This window comes from Arvicanthis niloticus, chromosome 26, assembly GCF_011762505.2.
Source record: "Arvicanthis niloticus isolate mArvNil1 chromosome 26, mArvNil1.pat.X, whole genome shotgun sequence".
NCBI classification, from domain to species: domain Eukaryota; kingdom Metazoa; phylum Chordata; class Mammalia; order Rodentia; family Muridae; genus Arvicanthis; species Arvicanthis niloticus.
Window position 1 is genome coordinate 20,402,283 of NC_133434.1, and position 20,655 is coordinate 20,422,937.

Below are 20,655 nucleotides of genomic sequence, written 5' to 3' on the forward strand. Positions count from 1 at the left end.
TAACATGGTTAGTAAATAGCTAGTAAGCTAACATGGTTAGTAGATAGTTAGTAAGCTAACATGGTTAGTAGCTAGCTCGTAAGCTAACATGGTTAGTAGATAGCTAGTAAGCTAACATGGTTAGTAGATAGCTCGTAAGCTAACATGGTTAATAGCTAGCTCGTAAGCTAACATGGTTAGTAGATAGCTAGTAAGCTAACATGGTTAGTAGATAGCTAGTAAGCTAACATGGTTAGTAGATAGCTAGTAAGCTAACATGGTTAGTAGCTAGCTCGTAAGCTAACATGGTTAGTAGCTAGCTCGTAAGCTAACATGGTTAGTAGATAGTAAGCTAACATGGTTAGTAGATAGTTAGTAAGCTAACATGGTTAGTAGCTAGCTCGTAAGCTAACATGGTCAGTAGATAGCTCATAAGCTAACATGGTTAGTAGATAGCTAGTAAGCTAACATGGTTAGTAGATAGCTAGTAAGCTAACATGGTTAGTAGATAGTAAGCTAACATGGTTAGTAGATAGTAAGCTAACATGGTTAGTAGCTAGCTCGTAAGCTAACATGGTTAGTAGCTAGTTAGTAAGCTAACATGGTTAGTAGCTAGCTCGTAAGCTAACATGGTTAATAGCTAGCTCGTAAGCTAACATGGTTAGTAGATAGTTAGTAAGCTAACATGGTTAATAGCTAGCTAGTAAGCTAACATGGTTAGTAGATAGTTAGTAAGCTAACATGGTTAGTAGCTAGCTCGTAAGCTAACATGGTTAGTAGATAGCTCGTAAGCTAACATGGTTAGTAGATAGTTAGTAAGCTAACATGGTTAATAGCTAGCTCGTAAGCTAACATGGTTAGTAGATAGTTAGTAAGCTAACATGGTTAATAGCTAGCTCGTAAGCTAACATGGTTAGTGCATGTTGAGTATGTGTTAAGTGAATATTAGATTAGCAAAAGTGCTAGTCTGAATCCATGATTGAAAATTGTAATGTATGATTTATTTATTTATACCTAGTGAAAGAGAACTGAACTATTCCACTCACCAGAGATTATGTGGTTGAGGGCTTTAGTCAAGAAAAGTATTACTTTGGGAAGGAAGTACTTAAAAGCCTATCATTCCATCATTTTACAAAGTAAGCTGTATCCTGCTGTCTTCCAGGGGCCTGGCATGCTGGGACTTCTCCCCTGACTCAGCTGTGCCCCACTGGTGATCTCAGAGGTGCACAAAGCGCACATGTGCACACTGCACCATCACTTTCCCTTTCCTCTGTTTTCCAGACAAGCTCTTGCTGAGGAGCACAGGTAACATGGCCAGCATGTTGTTTCAGCCTCCCAAAGTCCAGTACTGCAGATTTGTGTCCCCAGGCCCAGTTGTTGCCTTTTCATTTTAGTTTATCATACCCTACCTACTGTGTATCAAAATATTTTAAGGTACTTATGAAAAAATTAGTAAAGTAGAAGTATAAAGAAATAGGGAGAAATGAACATCCGATGAAAACATAAAGACACAACTTAGAGGACACTTAGCATCTTCTATATTTCCTTTAAGTCATTTTCTGTGAATTTTTCTACTGTTGATATATGTACACAGACACACACTTCATAAATTTATACACATACATATACAAGTTATATATATACATACATTATATATACACATACATATATACACATACATATATACACATACATATACATATATACACACATATATATACATATACATATATATACACATACATTTACAATATACAATTTATATATATAATTTATACACATACATATACACTTACACATACAAGTCATGAGTTTTACATAATACTATATTCTCTAAAATAATTATGTCTATAGGCTGGGGAGAGTATTAAGTGGGTAAAGTGTTTGGTGCACAAACATGAGGATGTGAGTTCAAATCACCAGCAATTCAGATGCCTGGAACCGGGATCCCACTGCTGGGGAAACACAGGCAGATAGAACACGAACTCACTGCCAGCCAATCTAGCCTCTACACAATGTAAGGCAGAAAACAATAGCGCACACCCATTGTTGACTTCTGGCCACTGGATGTGCATGCAGGGGTGGGAACACTTATACACACACACACACACCCTGGATGTGCATGCAGGGATGGGAACACTTACACATACACACACACACACACACACACACACACACACACACACACACACACACACACACTTTTGCCTAAACACTGGATCATTGAAAAAATGTTCTATTTATTGAACTATTATTCTAGTGAGTAAGTGAGTATATAATATTTTTTCTTTTCTATTGAAAATAATTGTACACTGAATTTTTGGTTCTAGACTTTCACCTACATCCCTGCTTATGTTCTTGGAATTCATTCCTTAAGGGGAACTTGGAAATCTAAAAGCATAGTAATTCCTCCCCTTATTCATTGGGAAGGACTACAAGACAGCCCATCACAGGTACAAGTGGAATTGTGTGGGAAGGGTTAGGAGGTGTGGTTTTGCTGGAGGGTGTGTGTCACTGGAAGAGGGCTTTGATGTCATCATGCCTACTGAGCTCTCAGCTGTTCCTGCTGCCATCTTCATTCCATCCTTATGTCTTACCACAGCAACAAGAAAGTACTAAGATACATACTATTTAGTAAATACAATTATATTCTATTCAAACTGGCAAAGAATAATGCACCCAAGACCATGGCAGTCACATAAATTGGGTAAACAGAAGCAGATCAAGCGTCTCTAGAGCACCAAGCACCTGCATGGCCCCACCAGCTGTGTGTGAGAAGCTCACCTGTGATGAGGGCGTCAGGTCGGGACTGTTCTTTTCTCCAAGCAGGAACAAAGACCGTTATATCTTTGTGGCCTCTTTCCAAAAACCAATCCACTGCCAATTTTATTCCTCGGCACGAGAATACTTCTTTGTTTCCATGGCTGAAAAATTAGTTTAGAATACTTAAAGCACAACGAAACCTAAATTCAACTTTATAAACAGAAGTGCCCACGTAATTATAATAGGAAAAAAATAAAATGTAATGTAAAGTTATACAACTGAGAAAAATCAAAGCAGTTGACTTCAATTAACTTAATTAAAAATCAGAATCTGTGTGGAAAAAAAGAAAATGGAAACAACAAAGAAAGGTGAGTTTTAAATGTTAACTACAAAGGTTAGCTAATCAAAAAGATACAACTTCTTTTTGTTGGTGGTAGGGTAAATAGAAAGTTTTAAACAGGAAAAATTTCATTAAAAATAGAGAAACCTCACACTCAGACACATACATATGCACAAACACAGATACAAATACACACACACACACACACACACACACACACACACACTCAAGCACTCCATATCTTATCCTGAGCTCTGCTCCACACCACTGTGTTGGACAAGATGGATGACTATAGAACATTCAGAGCTGGACCAGTGGTGTCAGCCACCCACGGTTAGCATTTACCTGGTACCAGCTCGGCTTATACCCTTTGTCCTAGCAATTAAACCAGTCACATTCTAATGTTTTTGAAGGAAAAGCTTTCTGCTTTGGACCCACTCTGTTTGTTGCCTTCTTTTACAGTATGAACACCGAAGGATTCATTTCTCATATATTTTTCTTCTTGGAACAAAGGAAGGCATAGTAAAATAGGTAAATACTTGGCTAACTTTTAGCATGTATCAACTATTAGGCATGTTACTATTCTATCCTAGCTGGAAGCACTAGAACCTTCTAATGTATGGAAATCAACTTAGAATAAATTAGAAATAAAAGCTACTTGTTTTGAAGATGTTGAAGGCTGTGCTGAAGTACAACCGCAGACTTAGTACTGTCCACAGCCTGTATTAATGGTCCAGAACGAGGCTAGAGGTAAAACAGATGTACTGAAATGTTCAGAGGATGAAGTATGGCAGAGTCGGAGGCCACATTTCCTATGTAAGATGGGCTGCCTGACAGCTGACTAATACAACTACAAAGTGTACAGTGTGATGTTAGGTTTCATGGGAAATACTGACTGAAATTTCATCATTCTTCTGAAAAAAGTATCTAGGAAAATCCTGTTATCTCTGAAGAGAATATATAAAGCAAGTATTGATAAATATATCCCACTTGCTAAACTTTAACTACATTGTTATTTTGATTTAATGGTTTGAGATCTATCGTATTATACTGTGCTAGTAATCTGTATTATCTGGCAATCTGAGAATCAACAATGTAATTGTTTCTTGGAGTTATCAATACTGGACTGCATAAGTTTTTTTTCTTTCTGGTGCTTCATTTGGCAATAATTGTCATACTCAAGAAAGTAAGATTACCAATAAAGAACTTGATAAAATACTTATATAAAGTAGAGTATTTACAGTCATAGGACATAGATTCTCGAGGTGCCTTAAGAGGAAACTAGCCCACAAACACAGTTGGGATAATAAAGACTATCTGTCTCATTGTCTTCTGTGCCCCAACTGTAAGCTTCTTAGAGAGAAAACAGGAAAGGGCGTGAAGGTTAGCCATAGGAAGAATGAGCAGTTATGGAGTCTGCATTTCTGAGCAGTAAACCCACATCTATGCCTAATATTCTTCTCTGAGAAAAAATAATTCTCCACTTGCTTATGTAACTACAGTGAAGTTTTCTGTTGTTTGCACTTGAACATATCCTTAACTTCTTCTATGCATACTATAATCCAAAGAAAACTGGCATTGCTCTATTACTTCTAGGAGAAAATGTTATTAGTAGGCAACACATTGTTAGGGTTTTAAAAGCTATTGCAAAGAAGAATACACATAGGAAACTTCAGTAATTATGGATTCTGTCTCTAGATTAGTAAGACAGAACAATACAGAATTACTAGAAGAAACAAGCAAATCTATATTCATACTAATTGACACTAAGAGACACAGAAGAAAGGAACAATCATTTGATCCTGATCTAATGGACACATATAATCCTGCAATGATTAAACAGGAGGACATCTTTTCAAGAGCACATGGGAGCTACATGAACAGTCACTTTACAGAAGAGACAACCCAAATGACCGATACACATGAAATGCTCAAATAGTAAAAATGCAAATTAAAGCCAAAGTGAGATACCACTTCACACCCATCATATGGGTAAAAATAAAATCTGCAAACACCAGATGTTGCCAAGAATGTGTGAAAATAGAAACTCATACATCACAGGTGGGAATGTAAATTGATGTAACTATTTGGGAGAACAATTTGGCAATATTATAAAGTTGAAATTGTACTTTCTTTAAAACACAGTCATCCTACATCCCTACACTAAAACCCTGCAGTAACCTAACGTGGAATACGATGCAGTCAGCCATTGGCTTCCACCCTCTGGCCAATCTTACGTTTCAAGTAGATGTAAGCTAATGCTCCTGTCTTTGCAAGGGGATGTCAAATATAAAAGGCAAATGGGATTGTTCAGGTTAAGTCCCTCAATGTCCAAGATTTTCTGATCCAACCTCCATCTGATTGGGTCAAAAGTGAATGTTGTCAGTGGAGTGTTGAGATTCGAACACTCTACTGTCCTCCATCCTAAGAATTGGAGACCACTGTAGGATATGAAGAGAAAAGATTAGAATCACTAGAGGGCGAGGGAGGACCAGACAAAATGGTGTCTTCTGAATATGACAGGACTCATGGACTTATAGCAGCAGCACAGCGTTTGTCTGCACAAGAGCAAGCCAGTCAATATTCTATCAAGGAGGAGGAAAAGGCTCCTGAGTTCTCACCCCTGAGCAGCTACTGATAGCTGTTGGCTTCTTGTGGGGAGGAAGAGTCAGTTTTCTTTAAGGGTATAGCTCTGGTAGGTCAACCATGCTCCAGTGGGTGGTTCCACACTCCTCACTATATGAGAAGCACGACTGGACTCATTGGGTCATTAGAAACAAAAGAGGACAAGAAACTGGGAGGGGAAGAAGATGGGGCTGGGCCTCAGAAGAGGGAGCAGAGGAAGCCTTGAGTGAAGGACCCCATAGCCTCAGACCCATGGGAAATGGGAAAGCTTTCCTTGCTAGTTGTGGTGTTTCTGAGTGCTGATACTAACAGTGTGTGCAGAAAATGTCTACAATAGCTCCCTTGCCTGATATTTGCAGCCTGAAGACTGCTTCCCTACAGACTGCTCCCCTACAGACTCCTCCCCTACAGACTGCTCCCCTACAGACTCCTCCCTACAGACTGTTCCCCTATAGACTGTTCCCCTACAGACTGCTCCCCTATAGACTGCTCCCCTACAGACTGCTGCCCTACAGACTGCCCCCCTACAGACTGCTCCTACTAAGGTTAGCTAAACCTGTCTCCTCCATCAGCTGTTTATCATACACTCTTCCTCCTTGCTTATCTGAACATAATAACCCCACCTCCTTATTCAACTGTATGCAATAACCCTACCTCACTGTTTAATTCTAGAATAAACATGGTGAGCTCTGGGGTAACACGATTTCTCTATCAGACCTCAGGCCACCCAAATCTAGCTTTTTTTTTGTGACTGTCTTTTCTTCAGTCTCTTGTGACCCCTGGTCAAGTGCATCCCTGGAGCAGTGCTAGATGTGGCAAAATATATTGTATGAAATTGTCAAAGATTAAGAAAAATGCAATATTAAAGATGAATAGTCACTAAAGAGTCCACAAAATGCTTTTAGAGAGAAGTCCAATCAGTAACCAAGTCTCAGAACCACCCTAGTAAAAAGTGAGTCTGAACAGATGGCCACCCGGAAGCTCCAAATTGCAAATGGGACTTGGATAGTGAGGAGATGTTGAGAGAAGAACTAATAAGTGCTTTTGCTGAGACACGTAGCAGGATATGACAACTCACATGTAACAGAAACATCAGCTGATGAAGAATGAAACAGTGATTCTGACAACATTACAAAAAGCAGGATCTAAAAGTATACTGTAGCCTCAGGTACAAATCAAGTGCTTGTTGATTACTAAAAGAGCACTACATTTCTAATTCTACATGCAAGGAACAGAACATTGACTATAGCTTTTAAAGCATTTATGAACTCTGTGTGTAGAGTATCTTCCCATGCAATTAAAAAAAACTGATCCTATATTTATAATTTAAAATTTCTTTATGTATCAATTTCTTTTTATTTTAATACCTCAATAATAAATATAGTTGACATCTCTTATGTTTTAAACCTTAAATTAGGTGAGTATTGGAAGATTTGTAGTCATCTTGGATTCAGTAGGACCATGAACAGTTATTAGGAGCACCTCTTCCCCAACTATTTTGGTTTAGTGGTGTTGGATTTCCAGGAAAAATTCCAAACCCCTACTGCAAATACTAAGTTTCTGTGGAGCAAACAGGTAAGAGCTTAAGGCTCCATTGGACTCACCCCTTGGTGGCTGGTATGAAAGCCCAGATGTCATTCTTATAAATAGAAGGCTCGTTTGATTCTGTTGTGTTTGGACCTGTATACTTAAGAGAATCCTACTTTGCAGTAAACAGAGCTCATTTGAAGTAAACAAAATAATAATAATAATAATAATAATAATAATAATAATAATGGTGAGTCTAACCAGACTTCATTTCTTAAGAGTTTGCTAGTGTAGTTCAGTAACAAAGTGTATGTTGAAGGATACCACAAAGAAATATAAACCAAGGAAATCTCTTAATGTGACATTCCCAACTCTTTTTTTTTAATTGTGTGTGTGTGTGTGTGTGTGTGTGTGTGTGTGTGTGTGTGTACAGAGGACCAGGATGGCCTGGGACTCACAGAGATGAGCCTGCCTTTGCCTCCTGAGTACTGGAATTAAAGACATGCCATCATATCAGGCTCTCAAATGTCTTCATGATGATCCAGGACTACCAGGAACATCAGGTACATTAAGAGTTCACACGCTTTATTTCCCAGGTAACATTACTCACCTTAAAAGTTAAGTTTCCAGTACTCTGGAAAAACTTGTAAAAACTTACCAAAATGCTTTGTGGCATATTTTCAGCTTATAGCCCTATTCATGAAGGCGCTGCATGCAGTGACTTTGCCTGACCAGTGGGACAGGAAAGGCAGAGGTGAAGAATAGCCCTCTTCATAAGGCCATGTCATGGTCCCAGGAAGCTATCACCCCCGACAGCTCTGTCTGCCCCTGTGCTGACAGCAGCTCTGGAAACCCTTCTGTAGGAGGTGACCTGCAGTAGAGCTGCTCTATCCCTCATTGGGCTCGCCCAGTGTCTACTGGGAGCTGCTTCAAATGAATGAGGATGGACCTCGGAGCAGATTCAAACAGGCTCTTCCTCTTTCCTACTTTGGGGCAACCACTGGGCTTTCTGGACCCTTACTGGAAATGCAAACTTAAGTAAGAGGAGAGGGAAGCCATGGAGCAGAATAAAGAAGGTAAAGAAACCTCAGCTGCAACCCTGCCAGGTTGGGAATGCCGCAGAAATGGATGTGGCTCAGTTGGTAGACTGCAACCTTGCCAGGTTGGGAATGCCAGAGGAACGGATATGGCTCAGTTGGTAGACTGCTTGCTTAGTATATATGAAGTCCTGGTTTGATAATCAGCACTTCCAAAAGAACACCCTAAAAGAAACACACATCTATTTATACACACAACCAGGGAATGAACCTTTTTCTAGGGCCACTATTAAGAAGAGACTTTTAATAAAAAGTCACTAGGCCAAGATGGCATGAAGCCAAGGCACTGATAAAAGGAAAGCTAGGGCACAGGGTGCAGCTCAACCCTAAAGCTCGGAGGCCTTGGATGATTCACACCCTCAGGAAACAGACTGAGAGCAGCTGGCAAATGAGCAAAGCAACACGACAGGTAGAAAGGCAGAGCCCAGAGTTGGGAAGGAAAGCACCTCATGGCTGCCTGTGCTTTCTGCCTTCATCTGTCTCTTTCTCATGAATATTGAAGGTGAAAGCTCTGCAGTAAGAAAAATAACTGGTTACCTTCTCTTGACAGCCTTCTGAGGTCCCTAACTAACTAAATCCTGTGGAGAACTACTTATGTTCTTTTCTTGCCTCTCAAGGCCATTACTCTGTGGGAAACAGACCTGCTGTGTCAAGCAAGAGTATCCACATTCTGGAGAAAAATGTCAGCTGAGCTGCTGAGTATGTAGTCATTTCACTGAGAGCGAATACTAACAGTTTTCCATGCCACGGGACCCACTGTGACCAACATGGGGCCACTGCTTTCTTACATTAATGGGAACAACACTATAGACTGTGTAGGAAAGAAAGGTGAAATACATTTGCAGATGAAGCTATAACTGGACCATTGGCAATCGGGTTGGTTAATCTGAGTTTTATTATTTTTACAGGGGCCACCAAATTGGTTCCAGATATACATATACAATTCTCTATGTCTAGGAAATTAAAAAGCAGCAGAAGATACGATGGATACAAATTATCTTGACTAGTAAATGTATTCTTTATAAGACTCTCACTAATTTAACTACTGTGCAAGATTATTTTTTTGTAGATGTAAAAGTGATTATCTGTAATTGGTTCCTATTTACCAATATTTAAAAAAACACATAAATTTTATTTTTCTGTCTTCAACATAAATGCAACTTCATGAGAAGTCAAAATTTGTTATTTATAATATTTTAAATCATAGTTACCACTTGGAGATTTAAAGTATACTTACTAATGTCATTAAACTACTTATAAGAGTTAACAGATTATTAAGGTACATTTTTAGAAAAATATAGAGGAAGATTCAGGAAACTATTTATTTAATTATAATTTGTGTAATTCAGAAAAGGAAGATGACAGACCAACCACTATCTGCCTTACCTAGTGAATTAAAGTCCCTATAATAAAACATCATAACATTAACTAGGCTAGTCCAAGGAAAAGAAAGCTTACTTTAGAACCATAGTTCTCATCTTCCAATGGAAGATGCAACAGTAATGAAGAACCTAAAACAGGATGAAGTCATCTAGCAAGGAAACCACTGCTTCTTAATGATTCATAGCAGCCACAGGTGACACAGAACCAAGTGTTGCTTTCCAATTACAAGTGACTTTTATTACATAAAATTATATAAATATATTTATTGAATAAATATATTAACTATATGATCAAAGAAAAGCTATCCTTAAAAATCCTTTGCATAAATCTACAACCTAATTATAAAATTTGTACCCAGAACGGCATGTTTTAAAATTTAATATAGAAATGGATTTTCAGGGCTGGAGAGATGGCTCAGCAGTTAAGAGCACTGACTGCTCTTCCAGAGGTCCTGAGTTCAATTCCCAGCAACTACATGGTGGCTCACAACCATCTGTAATGGGATTTGATACCCTTTTCTGGTGTGTCTGAAGACAGCAACAGTGTGTTCATATACATATAAATAAATAATTCTTTAAAAAAAAGAAATGGATTTTCAAAAGTAATATAATGAAAATAACAATAGTCTCTGGATTGAAACATGTCTCTGCTTTTAAGCCACTTTTCTATATGATCTTGGGCAAATTGTTATCCTGATCTTCAATTTCCCTTATTTCAAACCTTATGTGACTGTGAGAATCACCAGAAGGTGATACACATGAGGAGCCTGCCTGAGCATCCAGCAAACATTAGTTTCCTCAGTTCTCATGATCTCTGAGCTCATTTTAGAAAAGATACTTGGTTTAGAATGGAAAAACCAAACTTTAATAGCTTCCATCTCACCACCCAGTGTAATAATTCTTAGATATGATGGTCCGAGGACATCACTAAGCAGTTTTAATTTTAAAAGAAACAAAAAAGGTTCAAGGTAATTAGAGCACTCAAGAGTTCTATAATCTATACTTCGTTTATTTAATTAAAAAACTTGACATAGACATTTCCTATATTCTAAAATGTGCCTTTATATGATAATCTCCCTGGGATGATTAATTATGAATATACACAATGCCCCAGACTTTAATGGATCTTCATACCAGCCAACCACTGAGACAACTACAGGGCAGAGCTGCTCAGCGCTGTTTAGAAGGAAAGCCAGAGGATGGAGAGCACTGTTAACGCTTAAGACCCATAGTCTCTGGTACTAGAACACATGCTTAAGAGTGGTATTACAGAAAATTAAGAGTTCACAGAATAATCCCAGAATAGTAGCAGAATAGTAGAATTACTAAATATTTGATGAATGCTAAATTATTTAAAGTCTAGATGTTCTCCAAATATTTGAATTCATTTTACTGATTTCTTCAATACAGGGGTCATCTTACACACATAAAAATGTATTTCAATGTTAAAGCAACCTAAAAATGTCTTTAAAACCTTCATTGAGGCTATCTTTCAATGTTTAATATTCTTTTAAAAGAAAATGTATTTTATGTATATAGTGTATTATTAGGTAGTGGGAATTACTAGAACCTTCAACACAGAGTTAAGGAACACTTTACTCTGTTTTTGTGGTCCAGTTAACTTTCACATTGCACCTGAGAACTTACAGTGAAATCATGTAGATTTTTTCCTAGCCTGCTCTGCTGCTGCTCAGCTTTACTATCTCTGATGCCTTTTACAACAGCAGCAAGTCTCTGAGAAACTCAGGCTAGTCTTCTTGCTGCTATCCCAGTAAACCCTGCTGTTACAGGTCATGCAAATCAATGTTTACACTTGTGCTCCAGACAGAAACTCCACATCAGGGCCCAGAGGCTCTTTTGGAGAAGGACATTTTTGAATTGGGCCATAAAGCCCCCACAAAAATGCCTCAAGTCAAACAGAATTCCACTTTGCTTCCAAACAAGTTTTGCGAGATTATACTGCTTCCAGGGAAAAGAAAACTTTGAAAAGTCACTGATTTAGAAAAATAAAACTATTCTACCAAAATTGATTATGAATCTAGTAAGGGAGGTAGTACTGAGACCTGAGAAATGGAGGAGGAAGAAGAGGAAAAAGAGGAGGAGGAGGAGGAGGAGGAGGAAGAGGAGGAGGAAGAGGAGGAAGAGGCAGCAGTGGTGGCTGTGGCAGCTCTTTATTTACAAGGTCCATGTTTGAGGTGAGATTAACATGCAAGTACACATCTCACTAATCTAGATCTGAGTGGGCCATGGGTCTAAAGATGACGAAGAAAATATATCTGCTAAGAAAAAATAAACATGTAAATTAGTAAAAGTAGAAAAAGTGTACTCTAACCACATTTTGATAGTAATGCTAGTTGAGTGAAGATCTTGAGTTAACCCTTCCTAGTTTGCTATGCTTTAGGTTATGGTTTAAATAAGCACACCTAAGGCAAGAGTGCCACTGCTCTCTTATAATGTGTGACTATCAACGCCAAGTAGAATTATGTACTTAAAGAGACAGAGTATCATGGAGCATAATTAGGCTTTGTCTCTATCAGACTCTACACTACTACAATAAACAACAAAGACACATCCCACTTCATAAAAACAGAAAGAGAAATGGGGCGCTGTCTATTAACTTGCAACAACTAATACCAGTGATATACCTGATGGAAAGTATTTGAACTCATGCTGTAAGTTGGACTTACAAGCATTTTACTGAGGCCTGTCCAACAGACAGACTTGCACTGACTTGAGCTCCAGCTCAAGAGTTTGGTCATATTAAACAGAGGACAGGTGTCCCAGCTTTCTTTCCAATATCTGACAGGAAATATTTTCCTTTGTGCTACAATGTCCTGTGGCAGTACTGACAAGGCTCTTGGTTTCTTTTTTTATTTGTCATTCTTATTGTATCTGAATCTGAAAGAAGCCTAAGTAGCATGTGCAGACCTACTGGGATGTCACTGTGAGTAGAGAAGCCTACTGAGAGGACAGCCTTTCTAGGAGCAGCGGCTCTTGCTCCTGACTGCTCACGTTTTACTTTCTTCGTGAGATGGTAAGTCACCTAAACCTGAAAAAATTAAAATGATGGAGTTGGATTTGTTTAAGTAAACACACTAATTTAAACTAATAGGTGTATATGGAGAGAAACCAATTTTATATTCCACTGCTGAGCTATCCCAAATTTAATGGAATCACAAACTTTGAAGAAACAGGAATAATACCAAGAATTCTAGTAATTATGGTAAATATTATATTTTGTTTCCATGTCTGCAAATAATGTATAAATTTCATGATCATGAAATATTACTACTAAGGAAAGAGGTCTATTTGCTGAATGAATAATATATGAAATAAGTTAGTTGATTTTATAGAAGAATTGATATTAGCTACAGGCATTTGTCAGAGCTTTTCAGACTAACTTCACTAAATACAGATTCTATTCTGTTCCATACCCAGACAGCAAGCACGTCTTTGGTTCCCATTACTTTAAAGGAAACCTTAGAAATTTCTCACACCTTTTAGTTTTGTGAGCCATGTCTTGAAGATCCTACCCCCAGTTGATAGTGACATAGCTGTGTCACCCCCAGTTGACAGTGACATGGCAATCTCAGACGCAGTAGACTAAGTTGAGGACTCATCTTTCAGTTTGTGGAAAACTGTATTCAATTCTTATCATTGTAGAACATTAACAACAACAACCAACAGCTTCAACAACACCAAAAGAAAACCATTAACCAAGCTGAAAGAGGAAGATGTTCCCTAAAAGCAACAGAAGCCCCACAATTCTGGGACCCATGCACTATACACACGTGTGCACACAGAGAGAGACAGACAGACAGACAGACACACAGACACAGACACACACAGACACACACACACACACAGACACACACACACACACACTCTTTTTTTTCCTGGAGACTCCTTTATGACCCTGTGGAAAATACCATTGAATGGATGGTGATCAAAATCAACACAATTATTAAACTATATCATTTATAGCTCATAAGAACAATATGAACCATTAAGTTGCAACAGTTATGACCTGCACAAAGACCATATCAGATGGCATGGCAACATGGATGGGAAAAGGGTTCACGAGGCCACACCCCTAGTAGAAGAGCTATAGGCAGCAAGGCTTCTGAAGGAGGAGAAACAGGTTTCTTCAGGAACACGCTCCCTGATGGGTCACCTAAACGGTCATCCCTAAACCCACACACACAGGGTAACAATACTTAGACTCAGTGGACTGTGCATGTATGTGTGTCTATATACCTATAAGTGTATATAAAACAATAGTAATAACCACAGGATAAGGAAGATGAGTTTGGGAGGGGGTATTGCTGGTAGAGATGGGTGTAGGTGGAGGAGAGAAGGATGGGAAAAATTACAAAATTTTAGTGTACAAAATTCTCAAAAAATGGTTCCTGAATAAAAATAAATAAAACTGTAATAAAAACCAAGTTTAACCCTCCCCCCACCCCCCATATTTCCAATTGAACCTAGGGCTTCATTCATGGAATTCAACTACTCTACCGCTGAGCTACAGCCCGGCCACATTCTCATTTTAATTGTTACTATATCCTTGACTGAGAAGAGATTAATTGTTTAAGGTAAGGCTACATGCAATTCACTGTGTATTACATATCAAGTGCTGGTAACAATGATCTCTCATCCTAATAAACAGCATTGGAAATAAGTCCTCCCCCTTCAAGAATCTGAAAATGGAGCCTGGAGACGTCAAACAATTGGAGAAAAATGAAAAGCATCTTACATAGGGAATTAAGTACTGTAAAAGCCCACAGGGAAGCTGGGAAGTTCAGTGGCAGTTTTCCTAACACGCATCAGGCCATGTTCAAGCCTCTGCACATTTTGTGTTTTAATAAAGATGGTATCGCTGTTCTACTTTAAATCTGCATTTAAACATGACTGAGTGTCAAGACTGTGGTTAGCATTTAACTGATAATGAAATATACTTTCTTACAGAATCTGTCAGGAGATAAGAAAGATAATAAAATAAGGTTTTATTCTAAATTAGTTCCATATTTACTTATCACATATAATCTGTTACATAGGTAAATATATTAGATACAAAGTAGGTTTGCTAAGCTTAACATGAGTATATAATTAATTTTAAAGGTAAAGGTATATAATATTTAATGGAGGCAACCTCCATTTCTTACAGAAAATTTGGGGACTTGAAGTAAATAGGTATTTATAAATGATTTTGTAACTCCAGGTAGAACTTAAAAATGGCAGAATTTTTAAGTTTCCTATAAATTTTCATGAGTTCTGGCACTTTCAAAATAATAGACATGGTGAAATGTTTTATTGTGACTAAAAAATAACACTGCTATAATAATTTTTTTTTGTCAACTTGTTCTCTCCTAAAATGCCTTAAGCACTTGAGTTTAGGTGTCAGATTAAAATGCATGATGACGAAAAGCAATGGGTGTGCACGGCCCTTTTATAGCAAGTGCTACAGAATGGTGCCGAATTAGGTGTAGGTAGGTCTGTAGAGTTACATAAAAGCAGCTGTTTGAAATGATTTAATTATGTCATGTGTCTTGCATTAAAGCTTTTCTGTAGGTAATTTTCACCATGTCATATTAAAACTCAACAAAATCTTTCCCCAACTTTTCCTCTTTTCCTGTCCCTTCCTCTGTTAACTTTCTAGAGCAGTGGTTCTTAACCTTCCTAATGTTGCAATTTTTTAATACAGTTTTTCATGTTGTGATAATCCCTAGCCATAAAATTATTTCATTACTACTTGGTAACTAAAATTTTGCTACTGTTATGAATCATAATGTAAATATCTGAGATGCAGGATACTTGACATGAGACCCCTGAGAAAAGCTCATTTGATCCCTCAAGGGGTTGTGACCCACAGGTTGAGAACCAGTGCTCTAGCTGTCTAGACCAATTTTTTAATGTTTGGTAGCCGGGCTTCTGGCTGTAATATGGCACAGCATTTTTGATGACAACTTCCTGGCTGTAATGACATGTTTTTTTTTTTTTTTTTTCACTACACAGGATATTCTCCCTGAAAGCCTTCCCCTTCCTCCTCTTCTTCTTTTTTTGTCTCTTGATTTTTCTAGCACTGTGAGTATTTGTCTAACACTGTGAAACTAAACTAACTTTAGTTTCTTTCATATTACCAACTCTGGGTCACCCTCTGTATGCACTGATCTCTAGATATCAAAACTGTTAATGATGAGTCTTAACAATGAATACCCATCAAAATAATAGCACCAAAAAGTATAGGACATTGGGCTTTTCCCGTGCTTGACTGACTCATCAGGCACTTAGGTGTACAACACTAACAGCTGTACTTTTAAAGAACTCTTATAATTCTGGCAGTGTTGCCATGACAACTGGTGTTCTCCAAGGATGTACAACTGTCCTTACTACTTTCCTCATTGCAAGATCATGGCTCTTAAAACTATATATTATCACCACGATGATCATTTAGTACTTCTGGGTTATTGTAAGAAAAACTGTCATTCTGCCATCAATTTCAGAAAAGATAAAACAGCAGAGGGGTTTTTACTGAAAGATTTCTCAAAGCCATGTGCATGCTTCACACCTCTATGGTACTTGTCAAAGTTCCCTTCACCATTAGAATACATTGTTTGCATTAAAATTATCTCCTACTTGCTACATACACATCACTGATGAGTTGGTATCTAGCATTCTTCTATTTAAAACCCTTCAATTATCTTTAGATTGCAAAACATTTAAGGCCTTCTTGCAGTATTGGGGATTAACTCATGGAATTATACATACTAGGCAAGTGCACAACCACTGAACTACATTCCCAACCCTGTTAGAGCCTTGTAAGATATGCCTAGAGCCTCTGCCACATTTCCTCTTCTACTCTACAATGACGGGAGCACCTTTTGAAGTCAGACATATTTGGTTTTGAATAATGTTTAGCCATGGTAAGTATTTTAGAACAATTCAAATTTGCTGATAGGAAGGGCTGCTCAGAAGAATATAAGCTGGTCCTCTTCACACCTTATGTGACCGTGTGAGCACTTAACTGTAACAATTCCAATAGAGATACATTATACCATACTTGAAAGACTCATCACAAGACTAATGTCAAATGTCTTATTAGTAACTTTAAAACCGAATTATATGTTAGGATGTTATTTTAAATGCTGAGACATGTAAGATAACATGTAGTTTTCACCGTACTGCCACTGAAAACACTGCTAGAAAATAAACATTTCAACAACTTCTCTTGGCCAAGTGTCTCCGAGAAATGCTTTGACATACAATAGATGAAGCACTAAGCTCTTGAAGATCTCATGTGGTTTTGTGTCCTTTCATTCTCAAATAACACCGTGGGCAGTTAACTAGACTGACTGAATTCAGATTCACTTTAAACTTTAGGGCATCAAATTCACTTGAATAAAATGTTTTCTTTTCCTTTCATTTTCCTCAGATCCTAAAGAATTATGTTTGAATTAATTCTTGAATAGAGTATAGAGCTGAAAAGTATACTCACGATTTGTTCTCAAACCAGTGAACAGACTCTTATCTTCTAGAAGAACTGAATTTCCTAAGTTATTTTCATATAAAAATAGACTATTTGACTAAGATTCTAGAATTGGTGCATGCTATCATACTTGAGTCTTTTAAAACTCACAGTCTAAGCTGGTGACATATACTAATTTTTAAGCCATCATGATTTAGTCAGAGGGCGAAAAAAAGCGAGATCTGAAAAGAGTGTCTACTCAAGGATAGAAAACAAATGTTTTCTAACAGCTGATGTGGAGATGTTTAGTAATATTGATTTTAATGACTATAAAGAAGAGAACATTTAACAGCTGGATTAAAACTTACCTCATTGCCACATTGCTGCCATCAATAACTACTGGTCTCAGATTTTCACCATCATCTGTTACCATTTCTTGCATTGGAGATTCCGACCTCTGAGATTCCAGGGATGATGTTTCCCGCATCACGCTGTTAATAGTACTAACCGTTTGATCAGCTTCACTTTTATTTCCAAGTTTGACAAGTTCTCCCAATATATCATTGATTAAAGCATCAGTACCAAGTTTGTTTAGCACAAGCTGGACCTGTTCTTCAGAATAACCTAACTTAAGTGCAAACTCCAGTTTTGTTTGGTATTCTCGAACCACATCAGGGGGTTTCTTCACTTCCTTGGATGGAGTCTGGGACTCTTCTAATTTAAAGTCTTGCAAAACGTCACTGTGTTTCAGCAGGTGAGACTCTACACAGGGAGAGCGACATAACTGTCTGTGAGTCTTGGTTAATAAGAACGGCTCTACTGAAAGGCTCCTCAGTTGTTCTGACTCATGATCAGAAGTCGTGCTTTCCTCAGAGTCACCAGAGCTCACATTCTCTTCAGACAGCCCCTTTTCTTCCTTCCCTGCCCTGACTGTATCCATTGTTGGTTTCTCTACCATGGGCCAAGGCACAGCTGCACTTAGCTGTGGGTCAGTGCTCTCCATATAAAGGTGGCCAAGGTCATGCCCCACGTGATCCTTCAAGCCCATGAACCTGTTCCGGGCACTTGACTCCACTTCGCTGCTTTTCCTGTATTCTTGAATGCAAAGTACCCCGTATTCCTAGGGAAAAAAATGTAAAATAGTTAACATATCATATTTATTGTTTGAATCTTTCCTCAGTGAGTAAGTCAGAAGGGCCAAACTACAAATGGCTACTTTGTATTTTGTCTGTAGCCTTTCATCACTCACAACAAACTTGCCAAGACTCCTTCCCATGAATCCCTCCCAGGCAACAAAGTAAACAGAAAGCAAACTGGGGTTTTACAAAGGTTTGTTCTCTCTTGCTCTTTCTTGTTCTCTTTCTCCCTTTCCCTCTCCCCATCCCTCCTTCCCTCCCTTTCCTTCTTAACCCCTGCTTCCATGTAGATATGTAGGTGTGTAACAAAGAATCAGAGGTTATGAGTTTGAAAAGGAGCCCGACACATGAAATAGGAAGAGGGAAAAGGGAAGAGGAAATGACAGAAATATAGTACTCATATGTGAAAGCCTCAAAAAAACTTAACTTACATAGTTAACTAAAGGGGCACATAGTCTAACATGGTCAGTGAGGAATGGAATAACAACAAAGCTAGTCACATGCTAGTCCACGCATCCTGCTATTGCCTATGATTCCAGCAACTGGGTCACTGACACATGAAGATGGCGTCTTTGAGATTAATTTAGGCTATATAATGAGTTCCAATCCAGTCTGTGTTAGAGACCCTGTCTGAAGAAGAAGAAGAAGAAGAAGAAGAAGAAGAAGAAGAAGAAGAAGAAGAAGAAGAAGAAGAAGAAGAAGAAGAAGAAGAAGAAAAATGGCTAATTATCTTCCATTTTGAGATGAATATAATTTTTCATTAATAGTTATGACTTTTGAATACTTAACACTGTAACAGAAGATACTTTTAAATATTACGATCTTTTATTGGCAGACGTATACAGATTTTATTCTACATAAAATTTGAGGCAAGCAGGCATACTGTTCTATCAGGTTTTTAATTTTTTTTTGTATTTATTTATTTATTCTTTGTATGTGAATGCACTGTATCTTTCTTCAAACGTACCAGAAGAGGACATCAGATCCCATTACAGATGGTTGTGAGCCACCATGTGGTTGCTGGGAATTGAACTCAAGACCTCTGGAAGCAGTCAGTGCTCTTAACCACTGAGCCATCTCTCCAGCCCCAGTTTTTTTATTTTTATGATAGAAAATATTTTTGTATTGCATCAGACTAATACATGTTTATGGTCATACTACCTTGATCTGACCTTGTCTGATCTCAGATTAACAGCATACCCGCATTTCATTAAAAACTCATTTTTTTTTTTGTTTTCCCTGTAGAAATATTTTTACTGTTTTAAATTTTTCTGATGTTATGCTTTTTTTTCCTTAAGACCTACTGGAAGTAATTTAATTCCCTACTAGGGATAGGTCAGAAAAATAAGGCTATTTTCTCTTTCTACATCATTTTGAGGACTAAACCAACAGCATGAGTTATTAAAGTAGTTCTGGTGTTCTTCCATTAATTAGCAAGTCAGGAATAGCCAAACCTAAGGCTTTTGTAAAACACCTATTTGAATAATCTAATAAAGAAATTTAGAGAAATATTTTAAAATGAAGCTCTTCAACAAAACATATATACCAGAAGAAATCTATCATACAAACATGATAAAAGAAAATGATTTTGAAATTTAAAAGAAAATGGTGATTTTGAAATTTAAAAATTTATCTAATAAACCCATCAAATATTTCTCCACAGTGTAATGAATTTCATTAACTATGATAAATACTAGAGAACATGCAATCTTTAAATATACAAAATTTCAATATTTCCTTAGGGTAAAAGTCCTACACATTTCTATAGGAGTTTCTTCAGGGTTTGTTCTTTGAGAATAACTTGAATGTTCTACTAATACAGCTGTTCTACTAATACAATACTCATACAATACTCACTAAAGGAACGCCCAGTTTCCTAGTTCCTGGAAACCCAAGTGATAAAGAGCATCTGCTTCATTATGAAGCTGTGTCCATTTCAACTTTTTCTATTAATATGGATATGCATGGCCCAATTAGAATTAAGGAGGGGATTCTGAAAGTAAATCTGTACACCCTGTGATTTATTAACTACAGTAATATACTAACACCATAATGCAAGTAACAAATCACAACAGCATCCTAATAATGGGATACAGTTAAAAGAAAATCTACACCGTGGCCTTAGTAAAGCTCCCACCAAAAGTATCTTAAACAAGAGAAATCTATTGGAAGCTGGGCTGCCTGGCAACCAGAAGATGGTTGCTAAGCTGCACTCCTTTAACATGCCATCATGAATGCTAGCACAGTGAAAGAATAATTTGGTATGAACAAAAGCCTATAAAAGAGACTGGGACTTAAGTGCGTCTGGTTTACCCTCAGAGAACAATGCAGCTGCCAAGCC

General features: G+C 37.7%; 1 protein-coding gene across 2 annotated transcripts in view; it reads right to left on the reverse strand.

The window, feature by feature from the left end:
* Zc3h12c (zinc finger CCCH-type containing 12C) overlaps positions 1–20,655 on the reverse strand; it is a 52,443-nt gene that overhangs the window by 12,321 nt on the left and 19,467 nt on the right. For both annotated transcript variants that reach the window (XM_076925187.1, XM_076925186.1), the window contains exons 2-3: positions 17,547–18,298; positions 2,764–2,903 (exon numbers count right to left, since the gene is read on the reverse strand). In XM_076925187.1, the coding sequence (XP_076781302.1) occupies positions 2,764–2,903; positions 17,547–18,298 (892 nt within the window). The remainder of the gene's footprint in view (positions 1–2,763; positions 2,904–17,546; positions 18,299–20,655) is intronic.